Source organism: Gymnogyps californianus, chromosome 15, assembly GCF_018139145.2.
Source record: "Gymnogyps californianus isolate 813 chromosome 15, ASM1813914v2, whole genome shotgun sequence".
Lineage (NCBI taxonomy): Eukaryota > Metazoa > Chordata > Aves > Accipitriformes > Cathartidae > Gymnogyps > Gymnogyps californianus.
In genome coordinates this window covers 1334117-1346912 of record NC_059485.1, presented here as the reverse complement: position 1 = coordinate 1346912, position 12796 = coordinate 1334117, and the positions used below count along the sequence as shown (strand labels likewise).

The following is a 12796-nucleotide window of genomic DNA, read 5'->3' as shown; positions in this document are numbered from 1 at the left end:
GCACAGGGAGACCTGGACGTCGGAGTGGGACACCGAGGAGGAGGCTGACAGATCTGATTTTCAGTGTCTGTGAATGCTGGCAGGTAGTAAGAAAGATGAATGGCAAATGTGGTTTGAAAACTCCTCCGTGCTAGTCAGCTGAGGTATTTTCAGTGAGTTGTGTAAAAGAAGGTCATTATTTGAACTGCAAGTTTAAAAAAAACATTCTGAGAGGACCTCTGAGCTGGTCAGCTTTGCACCTTTGTGCCTGTGTGTGAGCCCTGGCCTGCCTCCGGGAGGGTGGCCCTGCCCGGGCAGCTTGTGGCCACGCTCCTGCTCCCCTGAGCCACGGTCACCCCCAGCGCCCGGCAGAAAATCGGGGCAGAGCAAAGTAATCCTGGCCTTGACACTGGAAAGCCTTGGACTCCTCAGGGAGTTTGGGAAAAACCGTCATTCTCACTGCCAGTCCTGCAGCAGGCATTTTCCGTGCAGCGCAGATGCCTGCCGCGACTGAGTCAAAGACAGGATTTCCCTGGGGTTTTTTTTTTTTTTACTGTTATTATTACCGTCATTATTACCACCATTATTATTACTTACCCACCTCCCACTGACTCCTGCTCGTCCCCCCCAGCCTGCCTGCGTGGGAGAGGACAATGTCCCTGCCGTGGTGCCGGCCTGGGGCGAGCCGGGCTCCCTGCGGTGCCGGCACGGGGACCGCTGCCCGCACCGCTGCCCGCACGGCTGCCGGTCACCCCGCGGCCCCCCGGTCTCGCGTGGGCCGCCGGCCGGGGTCCCGTCCCCCCCGCCGCTGCACCGGGGCAGCATCGGCGTGGGGATGCAGGTGCTGTATGCAAATGAGATGCGTGGGCGGAGCCTCGCCCGGCACCGCCCACTGCGCCCCACGGCGGCCCGGCGGAGCGGGGGGAGTGCCCCCCCGCGCCCCCCCAGCGCCCCCCCCAGCGCGCGGTGCTATGCAAATCAGCATGCAAAGCAGAGGGGCGGGGCTATGGCCGCCCCGAGCGGCGCGAACGGAGGGCGGGGCTTGTCATGCAGAGAAGCGACGGGAGGGGCGGGGCTCGCTATGCAGATGAGGGGCGGGGCGGAAGCGTTATGTAGATGAGGGGGCGGGGCGGCGCCGGGTGTGTGTCGGTGCCTCCCGCCAGCTGCAGCCAGAGGTGCCGAGCGCAGCCGAGCCCCGGCCCCAGCTGCAGCGGAGGGACCGGGCTGAACCGGACCGCGCCGAACCGGGCCGAGCCGGACCGGACCGGACCGGACTGAACCGAGCCGAGCCGAGCCGGCGGCCGGCAGCCCGCGCAGAGCATGGCCGAGCCGCCGGCGGCGCCGGGCCCCGAGGGCGAGGAGGGCCCGGTGCGCTTCGCCCGCAAGGGCGCCCTGCGGCAGAAGAACGTGCACGAGGTGAAGAACCACAAGTTCACGGCGCGGTTCTTCAAGCAGCCCACCTTCTGCAGCCACTGCACCGACTTCATCTGGTGAGCGGACCCCCGGGACCCCGCCGGCCGGCACCGCCACCCCCGGGACCCCCGACCGGGCCCGGCGGGACACCCCCCCCCCCCCCCCGCTCCGGGACCACCGACCCGCCTCGGCGGAACCTCTCCTCACCCGGCCCCGCGGACGCCCAGCCCGGTGGGACTCCCCCCTCCGTCTCCTCCGGGCACCCCCTCCCGGTCCGGCTTCCCTCAGCTCCCCCCGGTGCCCGTTCTCCCCGGGCCCCCGCCCCTTCCCGCCGGCGGGCACGGTCGTTGCGCTGCGGTGCCGGTGTCTCACGCCGCCTCTCTCTCCGCAGGGGCTTCGGCAAGCAGGGCTTCCAGTGTCAAGGTGAGTGTCGCGCTGCCGGGGGGGGGCTCGGGGTGCAGGGGGGGGTCGGGGGCCGGCAGGCACCGTCCTCCACCCCCGGGACCGACCCCGGCTGCGGAGCCACCCGCGGAGCATCGCTGCCGGGGCTGGCGGGCAGCATCCCCGCGGGAACCGCCGTGCCCAGGCCGGGGAAGCAGCTTAGTCATTTTTTTATTTTTTTTTTTTTAATCAACCGAGCAACTGGTCGGTGCTTTTAAGCTGGTTGGATTTTGTTACCAGAGACACAAGTGCCCAAGACTTCAGATAAATCCCCCCGTTTTCGGCAGAGTGAAGTTTATTGCTTTTAATGTACTTAATGTGAAAACATGTGTTTTAATGGCAAACAGGCTGCGCGCTGGCTCGGTGGCAGTCCGATGCTGTAACTATGCAGTCTGGAAGAACTTGAATGGCTTAGTTGTGTTGCTGGGGAAAAAAGAGGCTTTATAACAAAATACGTTGCGATAGCTTCTGGGTTACTACAACCACAATTCTTTGTTCTGATAATACTGGGATTCTGGAGGGGCTCTTCAGGGATTTATGATGTCCCCTCAGGAAATTAGGGTGAATTAACTGGGCTTTATCTGGTTGCTTGGTGCTCTCGTAGCTAGTCTAACTGCAGATTGCACATGCTTGCAGGTAGCCTGGCTAATCCTGGCCGCGATGGTGTGGGTCACACCTGCGTGAGGTTAAGGGCTGGGCTTGGGAGTCAAACTGGGCTGGTGCTTGCAGTTGCTGGCAGTGAAATTTTGCTCTTACAAATATCTGGGGGCAGAGTTTTATTTTGGTGGGTGCCTGAATCCTAAGTTGAGGTATTTTGCATGAAAATACAACCGGTGTATAGCTCTAATATCTCAAGAACAGCTCGTCCTGGCAGCCTTCATTTGCATCTGAAGCAGAAAGCAGACCCCACTGGGCTACGGTGTGGCACAGAATCAAAACTCGAGGTGCCGCGGTGGGTCCAGGTCTGGGATGGCAGCTCTGCCTGTGCTCTGCCTGCCAGCTGGGGCGGCTGCAGGCAGGAGGGCTTTGTCTTGGGTGCTCTCAGGAGCATCTCTGCAGACGCTCGTACAAGCGGTGTAAGTCTAGCCCAATCTAAACGGTGCTGCTACTCATCCTTAACACTTGCCTTAGGAGTATAACCTTAAAATGCCAAAAGCATCTCCCTGCCGCCTCCCACACCCCCACCTAAAGGCCTGGGCTGGTGTTGGCAAGCGGAGGAAAGCAGATGTGGAGACTAAAACATGTCCTAGTGGTATTAGTCAAGGTCACAGCTTCCCCTGGTACTTGAGGTTTCATACATGGGCAGTTAAGTCACGCTACTCAGAGGAGTTTTGTGCAGCTTGTATCTCTTACTGTGGGTTTTCCCAGGTTTACCCAGCCATTAATTCTCTGACTTTCCTTATGGTGCAGGCAGCGTCACGCCAGGCGTATTGGTGCAAACGCAACGCCCCTGAAATTTGAAGTGTGCTGGAAAAGCTAGTGGGGATCATGTGCTGGTGGGGCAGGGTTTTTCCTGTATCGTTTCTAGTGCTTTGCTCAGTTCTACCTATAGCATTTGGTATCAGATAATTTGAGCCTTTTCGAGTCTCTCTTCCAGCCGTTAGGAACTATTGTCCAAACCTGTAATTGTGCACTTGCTTCAAGCTTTATCCTTAAATGTTTTTAATGAGTATTAAATTAGTCTTCGGTGCGAGGTCAGTAAGTGGGACCCACAAAGGTGGTCTCAGACTTGCTAGCGCACAGCAATTGGCCTCCAAATGGGGAGAGCCTCCACCAACTAGTAGATGTTAAACAGTCCTGTGGTTCTTGGAGCAGGAGCCCTTAAGAGGCTGCCAGTAGCACGCTGTGCTCAATGATGTCTCCAAAGGTGCCTGACTGGTCTATAACATACCTTTCTGCCTTAAGAAACCACTTTCCAGGTTATTCTGGTATTACAGACATGAAAAACCACATTACTATATTGCAATAGGAAATTTTGCAGACTGCGGTATGTAGAACAGACCAATCTTTACCCCAGAAACCTTCCTAAAATCAATGATCATCTGTGGATTTTCGCATACGTCCCCTTCTGCGAGGTTCTGAGGTCCCTGGGTGAAAGTGCTCCCGTTAGTGAGGTAGACTGGGTGTGATCCTCATTAGAGCGAAAGCATTGTGCAGTTGGTGCCCCACGGTGGAGGGCACGCCGTGTCTCCGTGCAGAACGCTTCCAGGTTGGAAAGTCAAGCACGAGCTAGAAGTCGCTACCGCCTGCCATCTGCTTTGAAATCACAGCTGCTCCGGGAGGCTCCGGGGAGGGAGAGCGGTTCTTCTGCGGCGGGCGGAAGAACTCAGGGTGCCAGGGCTGGCACCGCACGCCACTGCTGCCCCCAGAGCGGGTCAAGCTATTGCACCGGAGCTGTTGTCGTGCCGCGTCGTGCTGGGTACCGCTCCTGTTGGCGAGAAGCAGTAGGCTTTGGGTTTGTGCCCCACGCGTTGTGCTGCAGCTGCTCTTGAACTCGGTAAATAAGTTGTATTTGCATGGAAGGAAAAAACCTCAGGGCTAGCTTTTGTTGAGGGGTTCTTTTTCTTCAGCTCTACAGGGCTTGCAGTAAGCGTTGATTGTAGTGTTTAGCTCTCCCTTTATTGAATGCAGCTTTAATTCAACTTTAACAACTTCCCCAGCTGTTTTGCCCTGTTGTTTGGTGGAGATGGCTGGAAATATAAGGCACATGCCTGTCTCATTTCTGAGCTGTTTCCTACTGCCATGCTTGCTTTAAGTAGGTTTTCACCTGTGCCCTGATTTCTTTCTAGGGCATTTGCAATAATTAGATTGTTAATTAGCTCATTACTTGTGACTTTTGGCAGGAAGTTAGCAGAAACTGACTCTTTCTAGCTTGAAATACTAATGGATACCACAAATGCCACTTAATTGCTTGCTAATCTCCTTCTTATCCTTGTATACAATCTCCTTCTTACCCTTGTATGCATCTTAAGACTTCCTGAGCTAACATCTTTCTTCAGAGCCAGAAAGCATTTCTGTGCTGGGCAGCAGGAGGTCTGTGCGCAGGCGGCCCCAAGGAGCAGGGCTGGTTCTTGCAGGTTAACGAAAAATATCAATATATTGTGGGTGTTGGAAGACTGAAGTGCTGTGGATGTGCCTGGAGCTGCCAGAAAGACGGACTCTTCCTGGGGGAAGCTCGACGTGCGCTGGCTGTGTGTCAGCCTGTGGTACAGAGTGGGCTTTGAACGATCTGTTGTAGCTGGAAGGTATGCGAGCTCTCATGTGAACTCATAAATAACAAAGAGAAAGGGGTGTACATGTTCTCCCCTTCCCGGGTTTCGAGATCCATCTGTCCGATACCATTACCAGGGAATACGTGAGGAGGGAGAGAGCAGCATCTCGTTATCTGCAGGCTCTCTTGGTGAAGGAACGACGTGTGGCTAAGTTACAGCCCATGGCTTTGCTGTCTTGGTTTTCCTAACTTAAGAAGTGCTCTGAGGATGGTAAAGGAAAGGGAACTGGTTTGAAAGCTGTCGAGAGTGAAATTCTTGGTCTCGTTCTCGGGCTGTGCTGCTTCTGGGAACTGGCAGCTTTCTCTTCATCTTTTCTGCTCATGTTCCTTCCTTGCCATCCTTGGGGTATCTTTCTCCTGTTGTCCAAGCAGCTGTCGGTCCCTCTGCAGATCAGTGTGCCAGCTGCATTGGAGGTTTTGTGAGGGGGGAACCTCACTGAGAGCTGGGTTTGTTTGACCTGGAGTTGCATTGCAGCGGCTGGGCTGGGTTTCCACCTTGGGAACTTGGGAAGAGCCAGGGGAAGAAGTGCTCACGTAGAGGTGAAGAGCCATGTGATGTGATTCTCACTTAGGAGCAAAAAATAACCTGCATCTGTTAACTGCTTTCACGTGTACAAAGTAGAAAAGATCTTGGAAAGAAGAATCTTGATTCCTTAAGAGGAGAAGGGGGAAAAAAAAAAAGCATCATTTAGTAATGGATGCTTAGATCTCATGCAGTAACTTTTCTGGGGAAAATGTTTACTTCTTATCCCTGGTTATGACTTGGTAAGCAAAGATACTTTTCAGATGTAATCTCTTTCCAAACTTCATACCAAATATAATTCCTTCTTCCAGGTTTTCTTCTCCCCGTCCTCCAAATCCAGTGCTCTCATTTTGTTTTGTGTTTTCGCAATTCAATGTTTGACACCAAAACTAAGCAGCTGGAAAATGTCAGACGGGCCTTACCTTTCAAGCAAGTATTTCTCTTTTGCTATCTGCCTTCAAAACCCACCCTTCCTTCCCCCACCTCTTCGCTGCCCTCCAGACGGAAGTGAAACCCATAACAGCTCTGGTCTTAACTGCAGCTCGTGCTGCTGCTACGGGTTTTGGTTTGTCGCCATTAACTTCACGCAGGCATTCAGTGTGTGCTTTTATTGACTGTATTAAGCAAGTGAGAAACAAAAGCAAAACAAACTCCAATCATTCAGAGTTGCCTCAAACCCAGTAATTTCGTGTCAACTTATTATGCACACTGGAGAAATGTTAGTGTTCAAATACACTAATTAAAAATGTTACTGCAATTACTTTTGCAACACAAACGATGCTAATTATATAATGCTGCAGAAATTGGAAACATAATTTTGGAGGGTTTTTTGTGTGCCTTGCAGCGGTAATACAATTCTTGATACTGTAGCCGTGGAGCCTCGGGCAGTGGGAGCCCGGTTCTCCGGCTGCTGGGGCAGCGCCTTGGAGCAGGTAGAAATAGAAAGGGGAAGTCGATCTGGTCCCTCATGCTGCACCAGATGGTCTGTGGTTCTGCAGAACTGTGAATAAAAACAGAGCTGAGAGGGAAAATGGGAAGATGTGCCCCTTCATGTTTTGGTCGAAGGATCGAGTCTCCTTCAAAGACTAGTTTTAAAGCTTGTCGCCTGAGCTGGTTTCCCTAATCCTGCCCTTTCCTGCGCTAGATACCTGCAGCTCAGAAGAGCAGCTGGGGAAGCAGATCTGTTTTGGAAGGAAATCTGGGCTTGCAGAAGCCTCTTGCAGCGCAGGGTCTGTGGCTATCGGGTTCAGCAGGGGTCACTTGATATGGTAAGCCCCGTTAGTGTCTCCTTACAGTGCAGCAGGGTTCATTTGAGTTTCTCAGTGGAAGTGGTTTCTCTTTTCCCTCCCCCTTCGCAGTTAGCATGGTAGATCTATCTTTCTTATCTCCCGAGATGCTGTCATCCTAAAATGATCTTAGACTTTGATAATGAGGTGGTCTGTTCCCTTCCCAGGGTATCTGTCACTGACCAGTGTCAGCAATAGGAAGCTGGGCAGAGGGTCTTGGAGCTGGCCCCGGGGGGTGTTTGGGTGCTGTGGGGGTGGCAGGAGGGTTTGCATCGCGTCTAGTTGGTGTCTGTCAGCTGTGACTCCACTGCAGAGTTTAAACCACCCCAGTATACGAGCCTCTGCCATGATTATTCTCCGGGTATTGAGTCTTCCAGGGGAATTTAGCGCCTGGGCTGTCTCTAAGGAGGCTTCTCAGCAAACAGTACAGGTATTTCTGTATGTCTGCTAGCTCACGTGCATGTGATCCTACAAATTCCTACAGCACAGAGGCTCCTGGAAGGGTGCGTAGGGCATCCTTGCACGAGCAGTAAGTTGTGGGTGGACGCTCGCCTGTCTCAGCGCAAGCAGAAGATGCTGGGGCTGCAAAACAGAGCAAGACCTTGAGGGTTTGATATCTGGTGTAGAACAGGAGGTGGGGTTGAATCTCCTCTCAAAACTTCGTGCAAATTCTGTTAAATGATGGGGTTTTATCTAGAAACTCAAGCTGGAGGAGTTGTACAAGCCCTTCTGGTGGGTTGCTGCCCTCCCAACCAGCAAACGCAGCTCCTTGTTCTTCTGACTGCACTTGAGAAGGCAAAAATCTAAAAATGCTTGAGACACTCGTCAATGCCATCAAGTCCCCCTTCAGATTTATCAACAAATAAGTTGCGTGATCACAGTGACTAAGAAATTAACTTCTAGCTGTGCTCATAATTTAGTTCAGGGCAGAACTGCTTGTAACACGTCATTATAAAGTGTACAATCAGAAGGGGAACGTTAAAGTGCCATCCCCTGGTCTGAATCAAATGTGTGGTAATGAGAAAGGATGCTTATAATGGTGGGTGGGATGGGATTTTGCCCAAGAGAAATGTTTGGGTGGATTTTTCCTGCAGAAGCCAGCTGTGCAGAGGATTAGCACTGTACGTTAACGCAAACAGAGCTGTGGACCTGCCAGAGTCCGACTGTGGGCTGGTCGCCTTTTTATGCATGCGGTAAGGCTCCAGCATGAAGGACAGCATGGAGCAGTGGTGGAGGGCGTTTGCAGTGCTGTGCAATTAATTCCTCTAGCGTGGCTTCATGAATCATTATTCTGAAAGTCCGTAAATTAGAGCCATTTAGAAAAGGTGAGTAACAAGCTCCCTGTAGGAGAGGGGTAGCTGTAGGTCTCTTGGGCAGCGTGTTACTCCTGTTCTTCAAGGGCTGCAGCCCAAGGCAGATTGCTGAGAACAAGCCCTTCGAAAAAGGCCATAGAAACAAAATCAGAAAAGCAGGGGTCCTTGTGCAGTGATCCTGGATGCAGCCTTGGGTTTCCTTTGCCGTGTTCTCATGTCGCCTTGTGTGTTGCCAGCACAAATACCCTCTACTCTGCTGATGGCCGATGTGCATGCTGTCCCTGATAGCTGGGCAAGGGGAAGAGGGAGGAGAGAGCGAGAAGTGCTCCAGAGACCCTCCAGGCTTTTCAAATGATGCTGTAGGGAACAAAGCGTGGCCAAGGACTTGTTCATCCCCTGGGTTGGTGTTGTCCTGTACCTTGAGTTTTAGCAGAAACTCTTACTGGAGCCAGAGCCACTGCGCTCCTCAGAGCAGGACCCCTGCAAGGACTCCCTGGAGTGAGGCATTGCGCTGAAATCGTGTACCTAAACAGAGACATGGGGCTAGGGTGTCTGGACCCGAGTGCAATAGGAAACGAGGGCTGTCCCTTGGGTTTCACGTTCCCTGGGGAAAGGACAGCTGTGGGCTGCTGCTTCCCTGCTCTGAGCCAGCCCCACCAGCCAGCCAGGGCTGGGCTGGTGTCGGTGGCCACTGTGCCTTGGCCAGGAGTCCCTTGAGGCAGAGAGGCGATAGTACCAGCCGAGATGTAAAATGGGTGCAGTAAATGCTGTTGTCCTCCAGACAGTGGCCCAATGGATGAGGGTGAAAATATCTCCGGAGCTTTTCAGCCCCATGAAGGCTAGTGTTAGGTGGTGCTTCCCAAGCACAGGGGCTATTGCCCCGGCAGAGAAGGGGCTCTCACCGGGAGAGACTTGACCCTGGCCAGCCCTGTCCTGCCAGCCTGGAGCAGCTGTCACCGAGAAGTCAGTTTTTCCACAAAAGCCACAGGGAAGGGTGGGGGAGACGGGAAGAAAGCTCCAGTTGTGTGGTGCGCGGTAGGAGCCAAATGCTTCATATTAAGCAGAAGCAATTCCCAGAAGTAGCTGTGCTGGCTGTAACTCTTCCTGGGAAGGCAGTGTTCCCAGCCACGAGCTGCTGCTGGTGAGAGTGGCACCCAGTGCTGTGCAAGGGCAGAAGCAGCCAAGCGCTTGGCTTGCTTTACTGGGGTGATAGGGATTGCTGCGGGCACCATGCAGAGCAGTAGCTGTGGGGTCTCTCCCAGTGGGTTGCTCTGTTCCCCCTCAGTGTGTCTCATCCCAAGGAGCTGAGGGCTGCAGGGCAGCAAACGGCTTCAACTGCCGTGAGCTACTGCCACAGCTTCTAGGGGTGGCTGTTGAGCTAAATGGGGAGCTGCCTGCGCTGCGGACCCCAAGTGCTCGCTCCCCTGCATGTCCTCCTGCTCCTGCCAAGGCTCGACCGAAACAGCCAAGGGATGGCTCCGGCCAAGCAGCTTTCTCCCCTTTGGAGGTCGCTTGTTTGGCTTTTCTGTGTTCAGTCCTGGTTGCCCCCAGCGCCGTGCGCAGAGAGATGGTTGGAAGCCATTGCTTCCTATAACAGCTTCTGCTCCCTGAGAAATACTTCTGCAGGTTTGTAGCTGGTGAGGAGAAGGGCGGCGAGCAAAAATGTTCCCTTCCTCAGGGAGCAGCAGGAATTGGGGATGCCCGGCACTGTGCAGTGCTGGGGTGGGTGCACGGCCCTGGTGTGCTGCAGCTGCAGGGGCTGATGTGGGCTGTGCCTCGAGGAGAAGGGGATCTCCATGGTTCACGGCTGCTCTGTGTTAGCACCACTGTGCTCTCTGTTCTGATTACCTTAATATAGGCTGCGAGTGATTTATCCGTCCTGTTCTTAGACCAGCCTCCATTGGAAAAATAAAATAAATTAAAATGTTCTCCTTATGAATAGGCCACCCGAATTCTGTATAATTAAAACAATAACTTGCAAGCAGCAGTCCTTTTTTTCCTGTTCGGGATTATTTAACTGTTCATTGATATGGGAGGAAGCATGACGAGTCCTTACAGGGTCCTACTTTGTGCAGTAAGTCAGCCCTCACCATCGCTTCCGACAGCTGATCCTGGTTCCCTGTAAAAGGAAATGCATTTCATGAAACATGACAGCTCTGCCTCTGCAGCATCACCGTGCAGATGAAGCTGCATGCTGCCACTGCTGTTCAGCTCAGCATCTGCTGGCAGCGACGGGCATTGTCTGCTGGCCGCACGCTGGTCTGCAGCCTGTAAATCGCTTCAGGACGGTTCCCCTGCAGCCGTGTCATCTGCACTTTAACGCTTGTTGCAAACTGGAATAGGACTTGTTGTCATCTTCCTGCGAAGAGGTTACTGGAAGCCAGTTACTTTCTCGTCTTGTTTACAAAGTGCCTCTCTCTCTGGAAGCTGTCCAAGGCTGGGCAGACCTGGGCCGTGGCAATTGTTGCTCTGCTGTTAGGTGCTGATAAATGCTGTTTAGATGAAGACGCGATTCTTTCCCTTGATGCTTCTCCAGCACGCCTAAGTTGCCTGCACAGTGTATCTGCTGGCGGGTGTCAGCTGAGAGGGGGATGCTCGCCGGCTGATGGGGATGGCCTGTGCAGTCAGGGACCAGGCGCGTTGGCTGGCCAACTCTTTGTGGCTCATAGTTGACCTGAGGCATAATTGCGGCTCTGTTCAAGCTGTTTGCTTTTGAGGGATTTGGGCTGACTTCCTCAGCTGTTTATAGCTGTCCTGCTCTTCCCATCATGTGAAAAGAAAAAAAAACCAACCCCAGTTCTAGCATGATATGTGAATTGGCAAGTGTTTGGGGTGAACACTTGTAACCTCGTTAGCCTCTTGCTTTCAGAATCTAACTTCTGTAGCACCGGAGCACAAGTCTTCTTGCCCCAGCTGAAGTGCATTGATTGCTGAGTATCTAATGCATTTGAATTACATCTTGTCAGTTTAAATAATTTGCTTCCATATTTGGTCTTGCTTTTGTGCCAGATTTATACATCTTGTTTAAATATGACAAACAGAATATACTCACTGCTAATCCTAGCTGGACAGGCAATGCCTGCCAAAAGCCCCAATATTAAGAGGCTCCAGTACATGCAAGTTACTGGACTTGCTAACCTGGAACTCGTTATGGTACAACTCCCTTTAAATTGGCTCTTTTGCATCCAGTTAAATCTGTGTTTTTTCCAGAGGGTCAGTCTGCTGCGAGCTTTCCTCTTCGGGTGGGAGTGCTCACTCCCCAGAGCAATCTTCTGAGCAAGAAAATCTTTCTAGCTCCAAGCAGGAGAAACAACAGGTGAATATTTTTTGGGGGGGTGATTGGGGAAATGGAGGGATAATTAGTGGCTCTGCAGGGAGGTCTTGAGAGCAGCTGGGCTGGAGCAGGGCACGTATTTGCTGGCGTAGGCAGCTTCAGCAGGGACGTGTGCGGAGGGCAGGGTGAGTTAGGCGAGTACGCGTGCTCTCGAGGGCAATGGCAATAGCTGGCTGCTCGAGGTGGCTCTGCCTCTGCTGCTGGTTGGGGGTTATCTTTAAAAACTTCAGTCTCCTGTAGTGCTGATCTGGTCTTCCTACATTTGATATTTAGTGAGCAGCAGGGAAGCTAAAAAAGATTCTGATGCCTAAATCTCAGCCTTCAGCCGCTCCTCTTCTTCCTCATGCTGTGATGCTGGTGTGTTTTAACTGATCATGCCGGTAGATTCCTCCCCGTCTTCTGTTGCCATGTGAAATGATGCAACAGTAATAGCTTCACCTTTGGAGACAACAGCTAAGTACCTTTATTCTGACGGTCTGAACAGCGAGCACATTTAATAGTTGACACCCTTAGCACCTGAACAAATGCATTTTCATGTTTTCCAATTATAGCAGAAGAATGAGAAAGTGAGGTTGTGAAGGGGAGTGGAAGTCGTCGTGGCTCTCCTGAATGGCTTCATGCAACTTTGCTCGGTGACATAGCTATGAAGTCAGGAGTCAGTACGAAGACTGTTTTATAATATCGGTAAGAAGCTGGAGTGAGGGGGAAGTGGCCCACGAATTTAATTTGCATCACTGAGTGGATTAGCTCCTGACGCAGTGCAAAGTCATTATTTACCATGTCTCCAGATCTGTTGCCTTTATCAGTGCAATGGTTTGGAGAGAGGCTGATTCAGAGATCATTACATCTCGGTGTTTTACTTGGCGGGGACCGTTAACACTTGCCTTGTAAGCAAAATGATGGTGCTTGTCAAGATGGTTAATATTGTGCCTACCCCAAGAGGCTGAGTAATTTGCTTTTAGTTTTTTTCTTTCTTTGCATTCATTACACTAAATACTTCAACTTCAGCTTGGCTTAGGAAAAATATTTGGAAATATTCCATAATTTGCCATTAGCCTAGAGTAGCCGAGAGGAGAAAGATTGCTTAAGCGATAAAAATGGTGCAACCTGTGTCCCCAGTCTCTGAGACAGATGCATCTTCCCCACCAAGCAGCAGAAGGTATAGCTGAGCCGTGCCGGCGAGCTTGCGGGACCGGCAGCGTGGTCTCTGCGGTGCTTGCTGCTTTCAGCCTCGGT

The 12796-nt window shown here is 52.4% G+C and overlaps 1 protein-coding gene across 2 annotated transcripts in view; it reads left to right on the top strand.

Annotated features, from left to right (window-relative positions):
- The first annotated feature begins 1299 nt into the window (after positions 1 to 1299).
- Positions 1300 to 12796, top strand: part of PRKCB (protein kinase C beta) — a 134095-nt gene continuing 122598 nt past the window's right edge. For both annotated transcript variants that reach the window (XM_050905958.1, XM_050905957.1), the window contains exons 1-2: positions 1300 to 1469; positions 1784 to 1815. In XM_050905958.1, the coding sequence (XP_050761915.1) occupies positions 1300 to 1469; positions 1784 to 1815 (202 nt within the window). The remainder of the gene's footprint in view (positions 1470 to 1783; positions 1816 to 12796) is intronic.